Raw genomic sequence first — 24,500 nt, forward strand, 5'->3', positions numbered from 1 at the left:
CACCTCAAGCTCTGCTGATTCTGTTAGCAGAGTGTGGGTTTGAGTCCCGATCGTGGCACTTGTGTCCCTGAGCAAGACACTTAACTATTATTGCTTCTCTCCACCCAGGGGTAAATGGGGACCTGTGAGGGCAGAGACGGTTCTTGTGATTGATTTAGCTGAGTAGCGCATTTGTTGCACAAGGCTGTATACTCCCCAGGGAGCTGAGATGGTTTAAGGAGTGAATTAAGGCCCAGTGACCAGGGGTAATAGTTTGAAGCGCTTTGAGACACCCACCATTCGGGAGTGAAAAAGCGCTATATAAACTCAAATATTATTATTATCAAAGGTTGACAAAATAGGTGGTAAATGAGCACCAGCACGTTGCCCAAACACCACCGGCTAAACCCAGTAAACTTGTCTTTCACCCCAGAAATTGATTTCTAATAAGCCATTTTTAGATATGGGGGACACCATGCTATATACAACACTATTAGGTTTGGGTAAATTTGTCTGTATATACACCCAAGCCAAACAGTGCACTCAGTGTCCACCGTGTCTCAAAAAGGCTAATACCATGTTAGTTTCCCATGCCGTTTATTGCTTGATAAATTTCAACACTGTATGGTAACTTTAAACCTTTACTTTATTAATACACTTATCCATATGGCTATGTTTAAGCAAGTAGTTTTACTACCATCTTGAAATGAAATAAAACCAATAGATCCTACCAGTCATGTTAATCTTCCTTGTTAATCCGCCTGATACTTTCTGCTTGTACGATTTATTCAACATCATGTAAGTCAGTGTTTGTTCTCCCATCTAAACCCCATCACCTGTCTAGACTCCAAGTCCAGCCTCTTCCTCAACCATATTACTAGGGCATAGACTTTGAATAGATAGATAGGACATCAATGTATTCTAACAATACAAGCTTTGACCACTTCAATTCTGATGTTTGTTTTGGACAGATCTACAGACTGTAGTAATTGTTTATGCAGAGTCTAACATCCCCATCACCAACATGGCAAAAGAGAATCACTGCATATGTGGTCAATTGAGCAGCTGCAGTTAAGTTCACTATCCATGACCGGACAACCATAAACATCTTATGAAAAAAACATTTGTCCGTTTGTGGCAATTTAAAGAAACTATAGACACTATAAGTAATTATCAAAGACCAGTATTCTCACTTGGTGTATCTCAACATATGCATAAAATAACAAACCTGTAAAAATTTGAGCTCAATTGGTCGTCAAAGTTGCGAGACAATAATGAAAGAAAAGACGCTCTTGTTGCACAAGTAATGTGCTTTCAGATGCTTGATTTCGAGACCTCAAAATCTAATTTGGAGGTCTCGAAATCAAATTCAAATATTTTAATAAGAAATTACTTCATTCTCAAAAAATTACGTTACTTCAGAAGGAGCTGTTGTTTGCAATGTTTTTTACTATCAACAGCTCTCCATTACTCGTTACCAAGTAAGGTTTTATGCTTTGAGTAATTACCAAGTGTCCACTGCCTTTAAATTAATGCTGATTATATGGTCAACTTCCTGAAAATTACTTTCAATAGAGCCTTATGAATCAAATTCAACCAGTCACAGGAATTAATAATTATGAACACTTTGTTTTGATTGCTTTGCTACAACTTTATTTACACATGATAAAATAAATATATTCACAACAAAACAGGGGCACATACAGTTTCATGAAAGAAAATCATATTCAAATAATTGCTTTGAATTCTGTTAAAATAATAACTTTAATCTGGAGGGCACAGGTTCAATCCTGCTCTTGCATATTTAAGTAATTTTGTGCAGATATACACTCCAGGACAATGTGGCTTACGGTCTACAAAACACAAACTCCTCCAGGAAATAAAGACAAATCATCGATGGGGGAGAGAAGTTTTCAGAGCGCAGCACCGAGGCTTCGGAACTCCCTACCTGAAACTGTGAAACTTTCCAACTCACTCAACATATTCAAGAAAAGTTTAAAAACTCATCTTCATAGAGAAGCTTTTTGTTATGTTTACTTTTCTTTTTATGTTTTGCTACTTCATTGCTTAAAGTCACCTGGAAATGGTATTTTTTCAAAATAAAGCTTTTGTCACTAATATATGTGTTTTGATGAGTGGAATGTGAATAAACAGTTAACTAAGGTTTAAAAAAATCAGTTCTTATGTTATTTACAAATTTAAGAGTAGACCCCGACCCAAGAGGGCGCTGTTCGTGACGTCAATCGAGGCAGACTTTGCCTGAAATGCATAGAGTAAACACAATTGCAAAGTACATGTACGGACCAAGTCGTGAGTTTTTTTTTTTTTTTCCCCTGCAATGCCGACCAGGTGTATTGCTGCTGAATGCAGAAAAACACTTTTTGAAATGTACCAACTCACGACTTGGACGTACATGTACTTTGCACGTGTGTTTACTATACGCATTGCAGGCAAAGTCTGCCTCGATTGACGTCACAAAAGGGGTAGGCGGAGTCAGCCCCCAAACAACTTTATATATTTTTTAAACATATAAATCATGACAAACAATTACTAAAAAATTTTTGAAAGAAAAAAAAATCTTTTTCCAGGTGACTTTAATAGTTGTTCTTCTGCAGAGTAGCGCCATGAGCGCCGCTTTCGGCCGATACCGGCGCTACAGAAGTGACCATTATTATCTTGTCACCTTTTCTTTGTTCAACCAAAAGTTATTTTAAAATGTACATGTATGGGGACACCTCTGCTACCACTTCCCAGGATGTTTGGTAAACTTGGGTGTAATCTCTGGCTACAAGGCAGTTTTATGGTAATTTTGAATTGCTTCTGACTGTCAACCCCCCCCCCCCCCACCCCCCAAACAAAGATATTGACAAAATAGGGAGACTGCCAACATAGTACTGGCTCCAATGGTAGAGCACCAGCATGTTAATCTGGAGGTCGCAGGTCCCACTCTAGTCAATTCTTCTGTTCAAATTAAAGGAACACGTTGCCTTGGATCGGACGAGTCTATAGAAAGCGTTTGAAACCGCTTGTAATGAAATGCATATGGTGAGAAAGATGTTTTAAAAGTAGAATATAATGATCTACATAAGTATCACTCAAAATTGCACGGTTTCCCTTTCTATAACACGGTCGGCCATTTATGGGAGTCAAAAATTAGACTCCCATAAAATTAATGGCCGACCGTGTTAGTCGACGAGGTAAAAAGAAAACCATGCAATTTCGAGGCATACTTGTGTAGATCATTGTATTATACTTTTACAACGTCTTTCTACCCATATGCATTTTAAAACAAACAGTTACTGAACGCTTTTCAAAGACCAACTCGACCGATCCAAGGCGGCGTGTTCTTTTAAGTTTGAAGCACATTACATACTAAAGCCTGTTCCAAATAAACAACTGTTTAACGTTTGTGCAACAAGCTTGCATCAATATGAACCATACATTTAAGTATAAGAAAAACAAAATCTCTATGAAATCTTTCTTGAAATTGATGGAGATTTTTATACTCAATGTACATTGCTAGGTCAGGTGTATTTTGGGTCAATATCATGTTGCAGTCAACTACTTGAAGCCATTGGACCCTTTCGGTAAACAGTGTTGTCCAAGGCCCACACTTTGTGTACCACAACTTCTATATCAAATAACAAACCTGTGAAAATTTAGGCTCAATCGGTCATCGGAGTCGGGAGAAAACAACGGAAAACCCCACCCTTGTTTCCGCGCGTTTCGCCGTGTCATGACATGTGTTTAAAATAAATCCGTAATTCTCATTAACGAGAATTTATATTGTTTTGCTGTTTTCTCAAAAAGTAAAGCATTTCATGGGATAATATTTCAAGAGAAGTCTTTCACCATTGCCTTCTGTAAACCCTGTAAGTTATTTGTAAATCTGTGAACTTTTACTTTTTTTCTGAACCGAAAGGGTCCAATGGCTTTAAGGGTTATATCTTAGCTAATGCAAAATAGACCGACAACAGTCAGTACTCAAAATAGTCTGACAACTACTAGGAACAGATTGATAACAGTCACAAGTCACTGAGCCAACAACACACACTTTATGAAATGGTCACAACTCACTGAGTTTCCCTCAATCAAATGGTTGAGGATGTATGTCTGAGTTTGTTAACAAAAATATACAACCAAGTTTTGTTTTAGAAAATGCATCATTGTAAAAGGCTATATACACCAATAGTGTACAATAGACATTGTGGGTGGTCTGACAGACTTAACCTAAATGCATTTTAACTGCACAGCTATTCTTCACTGACTTTCCTCACTGAATAGTCGACAATGTCTCTTTGGCTGCTTGCATTCTCTTCCGAGCTTTCTGAAACAACTCTGTAATTACAAAACAAAAGATGACACTACTTTAACACAAACATGTGATCAATTGAATGTGGGCCCTGGCATGCCTGGTGTCGATTTCATAAAGCACCAAGATTCATCTTAATATGAGTTTGCCATTATCACCAAAGTGATTTGTATTGTGACATCATACATTGCTTAGCAATTACTATTGATTTGAACTTAAGATCAATCTTAACGCTTTGTGAAATCGACCCCTGGTGTACATTCAGTAACTCAAACCCTTGGGTTGAAACAAATGGTTAGCAGTATAGTGTGCCCTCTACGGTTCACCCAAGAAAGGCCATGTTCAAACAAAGGGATCAACCAAAAATCAGTCACAACCCAAACTCAGCATCATGGAGGCAGTTTGGACCAAGGCTGACATGAATGTGACAAATATTCACCAGCCTCACAAGAACTACCCTCTTATGCTGTACACACAGATGATGTATTCATTTGCATTTACAGCATAAGATGATAGTTCTTTGTATACAAACAATGAATGTACTTGAAGGATTTGGGTACTTTTTGTAACACAAAACACAATGTCCACAGATTTACATTAAACTTACACCGTTTGAAGATAATTATAGTAGAAAGCATACCTTAAAATATTACTTGCCGAGGTGCTATAGTTTTTGAGAAACGAGTAAAACAATAAACAATGTCATGAAAATACATTTTTACATGCTAAAATAATTGTTGTCTCATGATCACTGAGACAAAAATTATATTCATGACATTGTTTTACTCATTTCTCAAAAACTACAGCACTTCAGCAAGTAATATTTTCAGGGAATCTTTCTACTATCATTATCTTCAAACTGTGTAAGTTTGGTGTAATTCTGTAGACATTGTGTTTTTTTGTCCTACAAAAAGTACATAGACCCTTTAAACAATTGTGGTGGTGGGTGCTGCTAGTGAATTGAAACTTGTGGACTTTATTATCCCAAGATGCATTGTGGCCTCTCCTGGGCTAACTGTAGAGGGCGCACTATATTTTGAACCACCTCTATGGATGGCTGCACAGAACAGTGGGCCAGGGTTGGACATAACATCAGCATCAGTGCAAATACAACCGTTGTGTCAGTACAAAAACATTGTATCTCCTAAACATGCACTGATGCTACATGCATGGAGGAAGGAAATAAATGGAGTTTGAATGACCTGCCAAACCTCTAGCTATGCGACAGATTTACATTGTCCTTTGTGCACAGGGTCGGCTGCCGACACTGACCATTACTGGGGAACAGAATAGTTCGCGCATGCAAGATAGTCTAGAAGCTCATACGGGCTTACACACATACATGTAGAACCCATGCGCAGAATCTTATTAATGCTAACAGCTGTGCGTGCTATGTCTTGATTGATACGTGTTGAATTTCCAAATCTTTTCCAACTTCTTTTGCAGATAAATCGTTTTTTTAAAGGTAAGATATGACATCTTTTGTCAGAACAATAGCCTAACATTAAGAGGGAAATATGTGATGATTTCTTGATGATTTTAGTGGTTTTCCAGTGATCTCCAGTGCACTCTTCCGCGTCCATTCGGATATGTTTTTGAAGCATCCAGAGTGTTCCAGAAATGTTATAGACGTTTTGAAAAAATACACTTTTGAAAAGAAAACCCAGGCAACAAGCCGTTAGCGATTCACGGGACATTTCGTCATCGTCTCAGACATCATTCTTGTGGGCTCAACACAACCACGCTAATTGGACTATCGAGAGGTGGTGGATGACTCCGACAGCCAACCTTGTCCTTTTGATGTAGGGCTTGTTCGAACTCCATGTATTCATTCCTCCATGCTACATGCTAGTTTAAAATTGTGAAATACGCTGTGTCTCAATAATGTGAGCACCTATCTATATACAAAACATTTGATTAACTGAGTACAAAATCATAGAACTTACCAAGAACATTTTGGACAGATGCTTGCATTGTAAGACCACTGTTCAAAGAAACAAAAACAAAGTGTCTCAAAATATCCTGAGAAAACTATAACATTGGTTTTGGAAGAGTGAATTCATTCCCATCCTTAAACAGCTACCTGAGCGGAATGTTTTCAACGGAAATGGTATTTTAACTTGTTTATAATGTACCTGTTCACCATTTTAATGTAATTTTGATATTTGTACACTACTGAATTTTGTGTAAAAATCAGGCCCCAACCTAAAGGTTTTGAAGAACTAAAGGACAATGCCGCTGACTTCATCTTTTGGAGCTTGCTTTGTTATGCCTCCACGCTGCAACAAAGCGGCTTTACAAATTGGAGCTCCCAGAGATGATGTTTTGAGAGTGATTACGTAACAAGGCTTTTCGCAAATCTCTCAGAAAAGCGCTGGATAAGGGCATTCAAAATGATTGTTTTTTTTACACAATTGAAATCTTTTTATAGTCATATGACTTGATTTCCCTATTCTTTGAAAACATTTTAAGTGAATTTCACCAACGTTTAAGACTTGAAATTTTCGTTTAAGCAGGTCTTTAAGTTTTGAGTAAAACACACCATCTAATCAACCTGACAAAATTGGATCAAATAAGGTGATTCCTTTTAAATAAAAGCAAAGAAACCCATGATTTTGTGCACATTTACACAGCTAGGTCTACCTTGGGCCAAGTCACGGCATTGCTATTTAATACATTATCCATGCCAGGTTTTGGATCATTAAGGAGTCGTTCCAATGTGCACGATACCATAGACAGTGCAAGTCTTGTGCATTCAAGAAAACAAGAAACAAATTGAATCAAACTATAATTTTCTTTAACAAAATCTTCTATTTACAAAAAAATCCTGAAATAAAAACACAAATTAAATTTGTATAAAATATATATAAATTGTGAAAACTGACATTGAAACAAAATTATTTTGGTAGAATTCCCATTTGCTAATCACGCCCGAACGTGTACGACCATTATATAAGATTAGTGATAACATTCTTAATTTTGTTATTTTCTATTTTTTGTTTTGAAAGTTCGCCCCAAACAAGGCTAAAAGCCACTCTAGGTAAGGGGCTACAAGAAGAAAATGATTAAACATGAAAATAACTCAGGAGAGCTGGAGGCAGGAATTGATATTCCTCTTAAAACAATCCAGCACTCATTTGGAGCATCCAACAGAGTTCCAAAGAGATGCAGTACTTGGAAAAAAACTGTTGGAATGACTCTTCTACATCTCAACAAATCAAGAGTGTATGAGTGAGAAGAAAGTAGAAAGTCTGGTATCACACTCAAACACCCTGATAGGAGGAACTAGGTCAAACGGACTGGTGGCACATTTACCATGAAAATATCTGTAGGAAAGACAGAGGCTGGCTACAGACCTACGGTGGGAAAGAGGTTGTAACATTGACCCCAACAAGATTAACAATACGCTTCTGCACCCTATCTAATAAAGATAAATGACAGGAAGAAGCTCCAGCCCAGATGTGACAACAGTACTCCAACAGGGGACGTATAGTTGTCTTATACAGGTTGAGAATAGCATCATGAGGTAAGAACATCCGAGCACGATACAGACAACCAACTCGCATGGAATTGTTCACAAGTAACCGGAAACAGAGGTCAAGTCTTAATCTTGGGTTTCTGTGTTGATTTGTAAAATTTATTTTACATTCATATGTTTCATGACTAAATTTTACTTTCCCAACAGTGAAATTAAACTCAAGTGTTTGAAGAACAAACTTTTTGCTCACATGGTTTGGACCGACGCGGTCCCAGAAGTGTGAATCCGCGCAAGACCTACGCATTCTGTTGTTGGGATTTAAATTAAAAGCTCAACACTTACCCAAGCCTATCCAGTAATGTTCCAACCTTCTTCTTAGAAGTGGACTTTTCCATGAAGATCCTGAAATAAAATAGACATTTTTTAGTGAGGCCCTTATCATTTACATGTTTAATGTAAGATGCAAGTAATATGACACTGCACTCCAGATTCCTGAGATGTATTCTTAGAATGAATTTTTGGGGGGGTTTTGGTGGATTTTGAAAAAGATTTTTATATTCTGACTAACTTTGTGTTTCCCCTAATGACTGGCATAAAAGTTTTTCACAATTAAAATTTCAGGAAAACAAGGGGGCAATCAACAGAAGTGTAAAAAGGATATGAAAAAAGAAGCTTTTCCCAATGGGCGGATTAGTAGTTTGAATGATTTCATGTATGATTATTTGGAAATCTAAGAAATAAGCAAATTGCATACACAACAAAACTGTTTCTGTTCATGCTTACAAAATGCTTCTGTTTAAGAAAATGGTGTCAGGACACTTCGTACCTTTACCACTTCGTACCCTGGACACTTCGTACCTTTTTAAGGTACGAAGTGACTTTGGACACTTCGTACCTTGGACACTTCGTACCTTCTTACAAGACACTTCGTACCTTCTCACGAGTCACTTCGTACCTTCTCACGAGACACTTCCTACCTTCGTACTAATTCGTGATTTCTGCATTGTTTATGATTATTTTGTGCTTTGTGATCGGATGATTATGAAATAAAAGCAAATCAAACCAACTGTTACTATTTTGTTTGGATCAAGGAGCCATTTTGATGATTGCCTCATGGGAGTCATGCCTCATGTGTTTAGGAAAGCCATTGTTACCCCTCTTTTGAAGAAGGTTGGTGCTCCACAGGATGATCTCGCAAATTATCGCCCCATCTCGAACTTGAATTACTTTAGCAAAGTGATTGAGAAAGCTGTAAGTGCTCAAGTGTTGGAGTATCTAACTGAGAAAAATTTGCATACTCCCACGCAGTCGGCGTACAAGAGACACTACAGTGTAGAGACTGCATTATTGCGAGTCCAGAATGACATTCTTGTCTCTCTTGACCAACGGCAGGAAGCTCTCTTGGTATTACTGGACTATAGTGCGGCCTTTGATACCATTGACCATGCCATCTTGCTCATCCGACTCACAAAGCGGTATGGATTTGGAGGCCTGGTTCACAAGTGGTTTTCTTCATATCTCTCGGAGCGTTCTCATGTTGTGAAAATTGGGGACCAACATTCCTATTCTGTCGAAGACAACTGTGGAATTCCGCAAGGCTCTATTATGGGACCTCTCCTCTACACACTGTATACTGCCGCTATATATGATATCATCAAAGCTCATGGACTTCATTCCATGATATATGCAGATGACATTCAGGTGTACTTAACATTCTCACCAGGTGACAGAGAGATTGCCACACGTCGTATTAACAGGTGCATTGACGACATTACTTCTTGGTCGACCAGAAACAAGTTACTTGTCAATGCATCCAAGACTGAAATTGTACATTTTATATCTAAGTTTGCTCCACCTCCTTTGGAGGCTCTTGTTATCACTGTTGATGGAGTTGACATTCCTGCAGTTAGTAAGGCACGCAACTTGGGTGTAATCATGGATAAGCACCTCACAATGTCTGATCACATCACTAAAACCTGTCGGTTGGCATTCATAGCCATTCGGAAAATTGGACAGATCCGGCAATATCTAAATAGTAGATCTATTAATATACTTGTTCATGCTTTGATAATGTCACATGTTGATAATTGTAATTCATTGTTGTATGGCCTTCCGAAAAAGGAATTAAACCGTGTACAGAGAATTCAAAACACAGCAGCAAGGTTAATAGTGGGTGCTCGTTCCAGAGATTCCATCACTCCTCTTCTAAAGAAACTTCATTGGTTGCCCGTAGAAAAACGTGTTGTTTTTAAGATTCTTATGATGTGTTTTAAAGCCCAGAATAATCTTGCTCCATCTTATATGTCAGATCTAATTCATAAGCATAATCCAGTTCGTACACTTCGATCATCGTCACAACACCTCCTTGCAGTACACCCTTTCAATATGCATATCTATGGAGACCGTTCCTTTGTGGCTTCGGCTCCAACTCTGTGGAATTCTCTGCCCTTGACGATCAGGAAAACATCTTCCCTTGGTGATTTCAAGAGTGCCTTAAAGACGCACCTTTTCTTACAATAGTTTACGTTCTTGTATTGTTGTATCGTTATGCTTGTAGTGGTATTATTTGTTATATATATATATTTATGTTGTTGTTGATTTATAGTGTACTTCTTTGTAAAGCGCTTAGAGAATTAAGTGTTAATTATTAGGCGCTATATAAATCGAAAGTTATTATTATTATTATTATTATTGCGTGATTGTTTGATTTTAAAATATTGTTTGACTTTAAAATAATTAACTTATACAAAATATTAATTTCACATTAAAATTGACATTTACATAATATTCAAACAAAAATATAATTCATACATGTATTATTAATTTTGATCTCAACAAACATGAAATTTAGGAATACACATTTTAATGAAGGTACAAAGTGACGCGACTGAGGGTACGAAGTGACGCGGCTGAGGGTACGAAGTGACGCGGCTGAGGGTACGAAGTGACGCGGCTGAGGGTACGAAGTGACTCAGCTGATGGTCACTTCGTACCCCGCCCACGGTACGAAGTGACCAATTTGGTTACGGTACAAAGTGTCCCGAAGGTATGAAGTGTCCAGGGTACGAAGTGGCAAAGGTACGAAGTGTCCCGGGTACGAAGTGGCAAAGGTACGAAGTGTCCGACATCCAAGAAAATAGCAATTGTTGTGCTACGTAGCCTGAACATCTGACGTCACACTTCGAGGCTCGTGAATAACGCCAGAGACCAGACTCCAAACCGGCTTGTATATTCACCTTTGACCTACATTCATTTCACATAAATATGCGCACACATTCAACACGTACATCAACATTACATGCACGTACATCCACATCCATATGCAGTACTATACCACACTTGTGGACACGTCCACATGCAGATGAACGAAAGTAAGCTTACTATATCTGTGTTTTGATTGGTGACCAACGTGACCTAAGACCAATCAAATCAAACACAGCTAAGGTAGCTTTTAATAACTGCATTTATGCAATGATATCATTGTAATGGAATCACTGGATCTGAGGAGCAGGGACCTGTCTTTGTCCTTGCAGATAAAGACAGGGACCCAGTCTTATTCATGTGCCAATTCAATGGGAGGCTTTGGGAGACATAAGGTGGCAGCAGATTACAAGGTCAAATCCTGGAAATGCACATTGTGGAATTGTGTATATCTACCTAGTTCCTAAGTCTGCCACTCATTATCTCATGTCTTTATGCAACAGGGTATTTTCATAATTTCAACACTCACTGACTCTGCTGCAGTAAATTCAACTTCACTTTTACACTCCCAGTTGCCTCTGTCTGGAAACCAAATCGGCTCATCACAGCGCCCTCATGTGTTGGCGGGATAGAAATATAGGTTGGGTCCTCCAGTTCGGGTGAACCGCCAATGAAGAATCGGCGCATGTTGTCAAAGACATTACGGCCACACGGACGCCATGTTTGTACTTCAATGGTGTGAATACCTAGATGACCAAAATTAAAGGCAGGGTCAACCTTTGGTAATTAATCTACAAGTCAATGTCCATACAAAATACTTGCTAAAGAGCACTGGAGAGATGTAATTGTTGTTACAAAACATTGTTAGAAACAATCCCCTTTGAAGTAATGTAGTATCAGAGAAAGAGGTCATTTTTCATCCTGAAAAAGAGAAAGCCTTTCTCATGCATGGGAAAAAGCATACATCTAAAATCAAGCAATTCTTTGCAACAAGGGTGTTTTTTCGTTTTATACATTTAGTTATCTAAATGACAAGGATCTATATGGACGGAATTTGAATTATATTTATACACAACAAAAATATGATTTGAAGGCGTGCATAGTAGCATAATAATGGACCTTTTGCATCAATGTCACTTCACGTTGGTTCACCAACATGTGACATGTGATATGTAATCGTTGGAACCTTTCCGCAGATATCTAAAGCAATAATGCAACTGGTGTCACTCATGTGGTTCCATTTGCCTGCGCACCCTTAAGGCAAATGCACTACTAATAAATACTCATTAGGTGTGTTTATACACCTAAAACATTCCAGAAACATTGCAACTCCTGAGAAGTAATTTCTTTACAAATATTAAAAAAATGACTAGCAGTAAATTGTACCTACCTGGTTTTGATGGAATGGTCAGGTACCCGTAGCCCTCTGTGCGATAACGCTGCCAGGTATCAATAGACAGTACCTCTAGGAAGATCTGAGGCCATTGAGGTAGTAATTCCTGATTATCACCATCTTGACCCACCTCTTCATGTCGGTAACAAAGCTCTACATCAAATGGGTAACTGAAATATGCCACATTCTCCTGCAGTAACAATCAACATATTCATGAATATTCATATTCTCCTGCAGTAACAATCAACATATTCATGAAAATTCAGATTCTCCTACAATAACAATCAGCATGTTCATGAATATTCACATTCTCCTGCAGTAACATTAAACATATTCATGAATATTCACATTCTCCTGCAGTAACAATCAACATATTCATGAATATTCACTTTTTCCTGCAGTAACAATCAACATATTCATGAGTATCCATATTCTCCTGCGGTAACAGTCAACATATTCATGAATAGTCATATTCTCCTCCAGTAACAATCAACATATTCATGAATAGTCATATTCTCCTCCAGTAACAATGAACTTACATATGAATGTTCGTATTCTCCTACAATACCAAGAAGCAGTACCAACGAATATGACTATTCATTTTTGTTCTGTGGATGTTGTGAAAACATGTCTTTATGTGTATGCTTCCAAAAGGGAATAAAAGGGTAGCGACGAGTTCTTAAACGGCCGTTTAAAACCGGCAGGGTCATTGCCGTGTTGCAACAAAGGCCAGCTAATTTGAAAACGAAACTGCTTATTTTATTTAAGACAAGATCTGCAAAAAGTTTTATTTCTCTGTTGATCCTAGTGGTGGTCTTCATAGCACACATTGCACAAGTGAAAAATAAGTACTGCCAGATATAAATAACAGTAACAAAAAATCTATCATATGGAAAGGTTTGCGGTAACACCTTGTAATGACTATCTCCAGAAGACGATCAGAGCATAAAGACCGAACATCGTGTTGAAACCAATGGTTCTTTTCAGAACCAACCCAACTCATTTAGAGATAGTCATTTCATGGTGTTACCGCAAACTTTTCCATTTGGTATTTCCACCATGCAAAGTTTTAAATCCTACTTAACAATCTACGGGATAATCTTACTCTGTTGACTTCCTTTGTGCTGCATGTCTGTGTGACGCCGGAGAGCTGCTGGGATCTGTCAGCTGACCAATCTATATTACACATTGACAAATGTAGATGTCATTCTTCTCTTGTTATTATGATATCTTAATGGGAGTGAAACCAAGAATGCCTCATTAGTGAACTTAATCACTATAGACCTTTATTACGCTGTCACCATCTTGGTCATGTTCCCTAATTCCAACAACAGTAATGAATGCTTACATCCATTGTGCAAACACGGCACCAGACTATTATTTCGTTCAGCTTCAGGTTACAATGAGTTGGAATGGAGTAAAATCAAAATGGCAACACCGTGATAAAGGTCCATAGCTCACATGCCTGTGGAAAACATGTTAACAAGGGTGCTTGCTATGAGAAACCATTGGACACTTTTGGAACAGAAAAACAGAAAAAAAGTTCACAGATTTACAAATAACTTACAGGGTTTACAGAAGGTAATGGCAAAAGTTTTCTCTTGAAATATTATTCCATGAAATGCTTTACTTTTTGAGAAAACATTTAAACAATTATCAATTCTCGATATCGATATCGAGAATTACGGATTTTTTTTAAACACATGTCATGACACGGCGAAACATGCGGAAACAAGGGTGGGTTTTCCCGTTATTTTTTCCTGACTCCGATTACCGATTGAGCCTAAATTTTCACAGGTTTGTTATTTTATATATAATTTGTGATACACGAAGTGTAGGCCTTTGGAAAATAATGTTTACCGAAAGTGTCCAATGGCTTTAAAGAAGATTTATCTCATCTGTACTATAGGCGAGTATACTTTAAAACTCAACAGCATTGGAAGATACATAATGGAAAACACAGGACTGCTATAGTGCGCTATAAAGGCTCAATGCTACAATCATTGGCCTCAAGCCTGCAGTCTAGTGTTTACAACTGTCATGTAGTAATACAATTGTTCATACCATAGCAAGTGGTTTAAAGTCATACTCACGTTTGGGGAGTTCCACAAAAAAGTGCACATAGAGATTATCATACTCGTAGTTTTTGGCTGATATGATCTCACCATAAACAAGTAACCTCAATATTCCTGATATAACCTGGAATAAGAAAAGATTATTAATCTCTGCTTTCTATAACCTCATTATTTTCTCTTGTTAAAAAAATGTCTGATATCAATGTTTCTAAATTTCATATTTGGGTTGCCTAGATCTTAAAGTAATGGCCAACTCTGTCAGAATTCTCATTAGGCCTGGGCGAATTATTCGAATAACCGGTTAATGGCGAATAGGTTTTCCTATCCGTAACCGCGAATGCCTTTTTTTTCTTAACCGGATATCCGCATAGGGCGCGAATACCTATTTATAAACCGGATAGTTCTGTAATTACAACCAAGTAACCGGATATTCTTTTAATATCCGAATATCAGCGGACGTCGGGCGACAACTGATAGGAATGTTTTGTCTGAATCCTTATGAAACTTCTATTAAAACAGCATAAATAAAGTATTTAACTATGCTCACCTCCGTGAAGAGTTAAAAGAATGACATTTCTGACGTAATTTGTTCAAAGATTACAAAAGTTTTCCTTCATGTAGAGTCAATCACGATCAAAAGAAAAAGCAAATCGCCATCTTTAAATTAGATCCGGTTATTTTAATGAATGAACCGAGTGACACTGTCTAAAACTAATATCAATCCGCCCATACGATCTCATTCACAAACGAACAGTGCCCTCTAGCGGCAAAAAAAACCAAAACTTAATATTAATTTTTTAAATTTTGTTTTAATAGCGCCCTCTAGCGGCGGAAAAAAATATTCGAATATCCGGTTAATTTCGGATAGTTGGCAAGCGGTATCCGAATATCAAAATTTCACCCAGCACTAATTCTCATGCAATATTTTTTTTTCTTTTTTCTTATCTCCAGAAGACGATCAGAGCATACTGATCGACACGTCGAGTTGAAACCAATGGTTCTTTTCAGAACCACCCCAACTCAGTAGAGATAGTCATTAAATGGTGTTACCGCAAACCTTTCCATATCATATTTCCACCATGCAAAGTTTCAAATCCTACTTAAATATAGTATTGGTAAATTTTATGATGAACACAGATAGTTTGACTAGAACCAGATTTGAACCTGTGACCTCATGAATTTACATGCCAGTGCTCCACCAACTGATCTATTCTATTTGCCAACATCAATCCAAAGGAGTGATTCCATTCTCACCTGCTCAAAGTCATGTCCCACCATAGCTCCCATATAATCCACATGTCTCTGATATAACTCCCGAAACATCTTAGCTTCCCTGTCCTGATCTCGTTGACCCATGGCCTGAGAGGCAAGTTGTACTGTGTATTCAAACGTATCTCGCCGAGTAGACTCAGTTACAATGGTGTATGGGGAACGATGATGGTTGAAGTCTGGAGTTAGAGACAGTACACCATGTGTGTCATACTAAAGGAGAGAAAGAACAACATCAAGGACAGAATAGATGTACATTTTACAAGCTTCATAGCAGGAGTGTTGTTGTGTAAAGAAATATATCAATAATACGTTGATTTGATCTGCTTAGTCTGGATATAAAACCACTAAGATCCCTGATTGATGAAGTGCAACAAAACAAAGGACCGATCCATTAAGCTTTGCCCCATTGCGTACTGACCGATCACAACCCATTGCGCCACCAAAAGTTTGACAAAATAAAGTCTGACATGTGTGCGCGTATGCTTGAAGGGCAGCTGAGTTGTGCAGAATGGCATCGGAGAAGCTCACATGTTCTTGCTCACACGAGGGCCGAGGGCGGAGCCTCATGGATCGGTCTGTTGGACTTTGCCTTTCTTGTCTTTTAAGGGGCACACTGTCTTTATATCTCTAGCACTTCGCTGTTTGGAATTGCTCTTAAATGGTTATCCATGCACTCAAACATATACACTGTGCTTTATTAAGTGAGTAATCAAAACAAACAAAATTGCCTCATTTTGTGGAGTTGAAAATTTGGCCCTTCAAAATAAAATAGTGGGCTGTGTTCAGTCATAAATTAAACAGAAACCACACAATTTCAAGGGAAATCTATTTGTATCATTATAGCCTACTTTAAATTATCTTTCAAACCATAGTAAATTTTATAACAAACAGTTTTAATTGCCAAAATTGTCCAAATCCAAAGACACCTTAATAGTTGATGATAAAACAATTTAAAAGAACTAAGCTACGAGAGCCATCCTCTGACAGACATACCTTTATGGTGCATAGAATATACTCATCTAGAATTGTAGACTCACTGCAAAAGAAAATTCCAAAATGTCACCTCATGTCAAAGTATCATCTATTTCACTGTAAGTACGGTTTTTGAATCCAACAATAATATGGAGATTCTCAACAAGATGACAGGGTTTACATTTAGACCAACTAGACCAAACTATGCCCACAACGACCTCTATGACATCCGAGAAAGCATTTGCCGAGTTGTTCAAATATCCGCTCTTTTTTTAACTTGAGGAGGGGAGAGAATTATGACAAATAAAATCAGGGAAAAAAACACCAAACTGAAAAAGCATGAAGAATTCTTAAATCATAAGAAGCTTAAAGGCAGTGGACACTATTGGTAGTTACTCAAAATAATTGTTAGCATAAAAGCTTACTTGGTAACAAACAATGGAGAGCTGTTGATAGTATAAACCATTGTGAGAAACAGCTCCCTCTGAATTAACGTAGTTTTTGAGACAGAACAAATTTTCCACTAAAATATTTGAATTTGATTTCGAGACCTCAGAATTAGATTTTGGTGTCCCGAAATCAAGCATCTGAAAGCACACAACTTTGTGTGAACAGAGTGTTTTTTCTTCCATTACTATCTCGCAACTTCGACGACCGTTTTAGTTCAAATTTTCACAGGTTTGTTATTTTGCGCATATGTTGAGATACACCAAGTGAGAAGACTGGTCTTTGACAATTACCAATAGTGTCCAGTGTCTTTAAGATAAAGGTCATTTCTTACTCTTCTACAGAGCTGAGATCAGCCATGATGTACATGGTTTGTACTGGTGTGTTGATGACATGAGCACTGCGTTTATGCTCATCAGATGGATCCTCGACAACCGGATTCATTTTGGGCTGAAAAGAGTTGACCTGACCATACCTGGAAATATTAAAAAATATCAACATTTATCACCTTTGATTTGGGGTTGATAAAAGAAAAATGTACAAGAGAGTGATTTGATCCAACGCCCTCCAAATTAAAGTACTGGCGTTCTTCTAACTGAGCTATCTAGCCCTATGTTGACGATCTCCCTAGTTTGTCAATATCCTTGTTCTGGGGTAATATATGTAGAAAGAAGCCATCAACTGCCAAGTAACCAAGGATCACACCCAAGCTTACGATCATTTATCACCTTTCAGAGGAATATTTCTTTCTTTTTCTAACAAATTTTAAATACAGTCTCTTATCGTCTAAAAAGAAAGTCAGTTGCTGGAACTACTGCTTTGAGTCACACTGAAAACAAATTCTTATTAAAAAAAGAAATAGACAAAAGGAATATCTTGGTGTAAGGTTTTTTGCTTTTGACTCAAAACATGCAAATATTTTCACAAAGCCGTCAGGCAGAAATCAATTCCAACTGGAACTGAAAATCAGAAATCAATTCCAACTGGAACTGATAATCAGAAATCGATTCCAACTGGAACTGAAAATCCTGTATTTAAGAAAGTGTTTTCACTGATTAATCTTTGCTTGTGTGAATGCAAACTTCATTGCAAAACCACTTTCTAGATGGAGGGGAGGGAGTGTGGTTGTCTTGTTTAGCAACCCATTTACCTGTGTAGGACAAGTAGCTTGGATAGCAATACTTGGACCAACTTTGCTTGAACGATAGTGGAAGGCAAGAGGCCAGGAGTGAGGCAGGGGAGGAGGTTGGAGATAATCCTTACCCATCTCTTCTCCTGTCTGTTTGTTTCCTCCTACGCACATTCTCCATCTTCTTGGTTAGGAAGGTTGGCTTCTCATTGCAAGATGTTGTCACCATATTTTGCTTAAGTTGGACAAAAAGAAAGCAATCAGATCTCATCAATCTTTAATTAGAACTGACTCTAAAAGAAAGTTTGCTTATTAGCAATTACACAAATGGGTCACTCTAGTAATAACATACACCGGTAGTACCAATTATTTTGGAAATGACGTATGAAATAGGACAAATTGTAATAACATTGTAATAAAATAGTAATAACATAGTAATTACATAGACTCTTAACACCAATTATTTTGGAAACGAAATATGAAATAGAACAAATTGTTGATATGTTCATAAATGTACAACTACAGTCTGGATTTGCTGAGGTCAAACCAGTTCCAAATATAAGCTACTTTCCTTGATGCTTAGAATTGTACCGACTGAAGTCAGCTCTAAAGCTTTCTGTGTTGACATACCTCCTCTATGCTGGCAAATGAATCATGATCAACATATGAGAAGAGACGCGCAGTAGGTTTTCCATCTCCTTCATACAGAGCCGTGATCTCTCGATGATATTTCTCTTCCACAGGGCGTGTACAGTTACCCATATCTCTGTACAAATCCACTTCTCTGGAACTGAACAGCTTCTGCTGCCATTTAAAGGTAAATATTTCATTGTCTTCTGGCCTGGCTTGAGCTGTACAGATGGGTATAATGAGATAAACAAATCATCAGTATTTTAAAAAAATTGCAGCATCTCCAATTTAATGAATCAAACTGATTTTGCCATCTCAGGAAAGCTCCATGGTCTACTGGTTAAGACACTGCTCTAGAAGGCAGGTGTTTAGAGGTTCGATACCTACTCAAGGCGCTTATGGATGCTAAATCCTTAAAGGATTTGGGTACTTTTTGTAACACAAAACACAATGTCCACAGATTTACATTAAACTTACACGGTTTGAAGATAATGATAGTAGAAAGCTTATCTTACAATATTAGTTGTCGAGGTGATGTAGTTTTTGCGAAATGAGTAAATAAATGTCATACAAATACTTTTTGATATGCTTAAATAATTTTCGTCTCATTAACAATTAACAAAATTATTTTCAATACACTATTACACTACACTAATATTTTCAGGGAAGCTTTCTACGATCATTATCTTCAAAGTGTGTAAGTTAAATGTAAATCTGTGGACATTGCGTTACAAAAAGTACACAGACCCTTTAAAGGCAGTGGACACTATTAGTAATTACTCAAAAAAATTATTAGCATAAAACCTTACTTGGTTACGAATGGAGAGCTGATAGTATGAAACATTGTGAGAAACGGCTCCCTCTGAAGTAACATAGTTTTTGAGAAAGAAGTAATTTTCCACGAATTTGATTTTGAGACCTCAGAATTAGATTTTGAGGTCTTGAAATCAAGCATCTGAAAGCACACAACTTCAGGTGACAAGGGTGTTTCTTTTTTCATTATTATCTCGCAACGACCAATTGAGCTCAAATTTTCACAGATTTGTTTTTTATGCATGTTGAGATACACAAAGTGAGAAGACTGGTCTTTTACAATAACTTTAAGTGTCAAGTGTCTTTAAGACATGCAGTGCTGTATTATAGTAACAGTTTAGGGTAAAAACTTAAATTAATTGTACATTATCACTTCTTACTTGGTGTATCTCAACATATGCATGAAATACCAAACCTGTGAAAATTTTAGCTTGATTGGTCGTCGGAGTTGGGAGATAACTATAAAAGAAAAAAACACCCTTGTCACACGAAGTTGTGTGCTTTCAGATGCTTGATTTCGAGACCTCAAACTCTAAACTTGAGGTCTCGAAATCAAAATCGTTGAAAATTACTTCTTTCTCGAAAACTACGTCACTTCAGATGGAGCTGTTTCTCACAATGTTTTAAACTATCAACCTCTCCCCATTACTCGTTACCAAGTATGGTTTTATGCTGATAATTAATTTGAGTAATTTCCAATAGTGTCCACTGCCTTTAAAGGAACACGTTGCCTTGGATCAGACGAGTTTGTCTATAAAAAGGGTTTGTAACCGTTTTTTATAAAATGCATATATATGGAAAGATGTTTTAAAAGTAGAATACAATGATCCACACATATTTGCCTCGAAATTGCGTGGTTTTCCTTTTACTGTGCGAACTAACACGGTCGGCCATTTATGGGAGTCAAAAATTTGACTCCCATAAATGGCCGACCGTGTTAGTTGATGAGGTAAAAGGAAAACCACGCAATTTCGAGGCATGTTTGTGTGGATCATTGTATTCTACTTTTACAACATCTTTCTACCAATAATGCATTTTATAACAAATGGTTACAAATGCTTTTCAAAGACCAACTCGACCGATCCAAGGCAACGTGTTCCTTTAAATATAATATCTTCGTGCAACAAATGAATACCTACATTTAATGGAATGTTTACTTCCCATTGGTCTCAATGCCATCCCCTCTTGACTAGGACCTGCCTCATCATTGCCAAAAGCTGTTGGGACTAGACTGGTTCCTGTAACACGCTTAAGGTGTACTCTTTAAGAAGAAGAAAATAAAGAGCAAATAAATACAAATAGGGCCTACCCTTTTTGAACTTTCATTAATGGAGCAGGCATATGACCCCCTCTGGGAGGCGTGTTGGTTTGGTAATCCCAGTGCATGCATAGTTGATCAATTACTACAGATGGGCCATGTACAATAAATACTTACAAGCTTGTTTACGCCTGCAACCGTTGACCTCCTATTGTCCCTCTTTTGTTTATACTCTTACTTTTTTGCAACAGCTCCGTTTGGTTTTGTACACGTTTTCCAACTGTGGACTTTTCCCAAACCATGGACCCTATTGTCCTCTTTTGTTATAGGTCCCCGCTTTGAATGTGTATACCTACTCTAACTGTCCTGACAGAAACTGACACAGTTTTGTTCTCATGTAAAAATTCTCCCCAATACAATAATTAACTTGGACCAGGGTAGTTGCGATAACGTAACCCTCCTCCTGACGTAACCCTCCTCGCAACTAGGACCAGGGTTGAGAGCAGCATACCATTGATTACTCCTAGAACTATGAGGCCCCTATCGTGCCGCTATCATCTCCACGAATCTCATAGGCCATCAAATCTAACAACACAAGCGGACCGTTTTACCCTTTTTACATTCCCAATTTTCAGGGTTATTTTTAAATCAAATCTCGCCAAAATTCAGCTCTTTGTGTTCTTTGAACTCTCAAAACTTATGCCAGGGGTCCAGATGATCCATTTCGCATACTCAAAAACTTGTTAAAATAATTAAATTCTTAGGTTCTCTCGTGACCCAGATAGAGATAGCCGATCAAACTCAAACTTCTACAGGTTTGTCAGTTTATGTCATGTTGGATTAAATAAAGTGTTTACACTGCCAGCAACTTTTTTGCTAGCAAAACCAATTCTGTAATGTTCCTTTAAGAATTATTACGGCCTCCCAGCCTCAATGAAATAAGGTTTATAACAAAATAAGTTTGGTTTTCAATCTTGAAAAATGTGAGTTTAAAAAAACAAAAAAAACACAATGATTATTCAATTGTCAAGTGAATGTCACTGTCAGACTTAGTTGCGATAACGTAACCCTCCTCCCGTAGGCCGCCAGGCCGCAGGGTTACGAGTTTGTTTCGAGCGGAAACGGTTGATCTGGTCCAACACGTACAATTTCGACAGCTAGTCACCAGATTTGCCCCATTTTTACCACTTTTAAAAATCATGACACAAATTCTGAGGGTACAAACTTAAACCGCAATGTCTAATGCAGCCTGCCATAATACTCAAAACACCATTTAAGAAATATTTCGAAGAAAAATGGACAAAAACTTACCAGATCCCGGAGCGAAATCCCAGGAGTTACAATGTTGCAGTGCTACAGTGCGTGCGCGCCATTATGAGTGAACGGCGTGCAAAGCAAACGAACAGTGCGCAAACGCACTGCAACATTGTAACATCCTTTTTACAGAATGGTTTAGCCCAACAACAAAATAATGCGTTTGCAAAGCATCGACAGGTTCAAAATATAAACCTGGGAATTCGTTCCGGGATCTGGTAAGTTTTTGTCCATTTTTCTTCGAAATATTTCCTAAATGGTGTTTTGAGTATTATGGCAGGCTGCATTAGATTTGCGGATTAAGTTCATACCCTCAGAATTTGTGTCGTGATTTTTAAAAGTGGTAAAAATGGGGCAAATCTGGTGACTAGCTGTCGAAATTGTACGTGTTGGACCAGATCAACCGTTTCCGCTCGAAACAAACTCGTAACCCTCCGGCCTGGCGGCCGTCGGGAGGAGGGTTACGTTATCGCAACTAGGTCAGACTCAGCAGAATGATTTATAAAATAATATCACCAAAGAACCCCCAAAGATATTGACAAAATAGGGACACCGCCAATAGGGCTAGACAGCTCAGTTGGTAGAGCGCAGGCACGTTAACCGGAGGTCGTTAGTTCGAATCCCACTCTAGTCAATTCTTTGTCAGTTTCCCCATGGCCATGGTGGTGTTGTGTCAATGACGAATATGAAAAAAATTATTAATATATCGTAGGAGGTCCTGTTTTCGAGGTGTCCCTAATATCGTGGCAAATCTTTTACCTCTCTGTGCGTGATGTAAACAGTCCCAAGATAAAAATTGTGTGGTTTTATTCGCCAAGCAAAGAGTCTCCTCTTCTTTGACCTAAACTTAGAAACACGTAAGGCTCCACTGGTCATTTGCACTTGTATTACAAGTTGTAAATGCAAAAAGTTTGGTATTTTAGGCATTTCTACAAGGTACACAAATATGTCATAATGTTGAGGCCATATAAAAATATTTGCCCACCGAAAAAGTTTCATCAAACGCTATTTCAATTCACAATTCATGATGATCAAAATCATGTGACTGAATGTTTTGCTGAGCATTCTTGAAAAAAAATACCGAGGCTTAAAGAAGCCATGTGCCTTATATCATTTTCTAATATTTTTGGAGATTTTTATTTTGTAACCCTCGTATCAATACTATTATTTATATTAAAATTTAAACATCAGCTTGTTGATTCAATTATCACTGTTTATTTATACGCTTTATTATAAATATTAAGAAAAAAAAAAAAAAAAAATAGAAATCAGATTTTGAAGCCAGTAATTATTCACACTTTTTATATTTTTTTTATTTTTTAAAATTTTTTGCAAGTTACCATGGTAATTTTAAAAATTTAATAAAAAAATATTTTGAATAAAATGAAGGCAACTGCTGGCTATACAGTCATACACAGAGTCTCAAAGAACACTTGTAGTCACTGCAGATGTTTCTTCCATGTATGGCTTCACCGGGAAATCATACTTTCTCGTTTGCCGTGAAAACAGGAAAAACTCAAAACAAATGGGGCCAGTTGAAGTCATCCAAGATCGGTGTGTGGTGTGAACATTTTAATGTCCATCAAGTTTTAATATATGTTTGCATACTTCGTATTAACAAATGAAGATAATTAGGGCATCGGTTGATATATGGCATCATTATTTTTTTCCCAACTCAAAGAAAAAGGCATAATAGCGTGATAACTGGTAAGCAGAGGATATATGAAAAACAAGCACATCCGCTTGGCGTTCAACCCAAACCGTAATTACTAATACGGTAATCATAAAATGAAATAGTAAACCAAGATCCATGCCCACTCTGTAGAACCACACTTACTTGATTTTTAAATTCTTTATGGGATCTCTGGAACGATAGTATGCCGTTCCAAGATCATTGCTGTCTTGTCCACCGCTGTCTTCCGCCATTTTTCATAGCGTAGTTTTGAGTTGCCTAGATATTTGGGCGAAGGGATTTCCTAATGATGGGCTAATGATAACAAATAAAATCAGGCTTCTAGAACTTAGAATACCAGTAAGTATTTACGTAATGTAAACACCTCTTTGATAAAATTTTAATTCATGCTAAACAAAATCTGTTAAACCGTTATCTGTCCGTAGTACATCATGATTATACATAAATATCATAACATTTTCCCCTATAAAATAATCGTCCATTCCAATTTATAAGTCAGTCGGATAATGTTGTTGTTGTCATGAGTTCTGAGTA

General features: G+C 37.6%; 1 protein-coding gene across 2 annotated transcripts; it reads right to left on the reverse strand.

Annotated features, from left to right (window-relative positions):
* Positions 1–1,619: 1,619 nt before the first annotated feature.
* Positions 1,620–24,224, reverse strand: LOC139938977 (tectonic-like complex member MKS1). 2 transcript variants are annotated; one of them, XM_071934669.1, is made up of 14 exons: positions 24,111–24,224; positions 20,841–20,962; positions 18,889–19,109; positions 18,393–18,493; positions 17,464–17,604; positions 16,704–16,746; positions 15,693–15,920; positions 14,457–14,562; positions 13,469–13,539; positions 12,361–12,553; positions 11,500–11,716; positions 8,112–8,171; positions 6,238–6,275; positions 1,620–4,317 (listed from the first exon to the last, which is right to left on the reverse strand). In XM_071934669.1, the coding sequence occupies exons 1-14, from the start codon at positions 24,197–24,199 to the stop codon at positions 4,253–4,255; spliced, it is 1,695 nt and encodes a 564-aa protein (XP_071790770.1). In that variant the 5' UTR covers positions 24,200–24,224; the 3' UTR covers positions 1,620–4,252. The 2 variants fall into 2 exon arrangements, with proteins under 2 accessions (XP_071790770.1, XP_071790771.1); XM_071934670.1 differs by lacking the exon at positions 24,111–24,224 and adding an exon at positions 22,271–22,328.
* Between the last annotated feature and the right edge of the window lie 276 nt (positions 24,225–24,500).

Source organism: Asterias amurensis, chromosome 6 (assembly GCF_032118995.1).
Source record: "Asterias amurensis chromosome 6, ASM3211899v1".
Taxonomy (NCBI): Eukaryota; Metazoa; Echinodermata; class Asteroidea; order Forcipulatida; family Asteriidae; genus Asterias; species Asterias amurensis.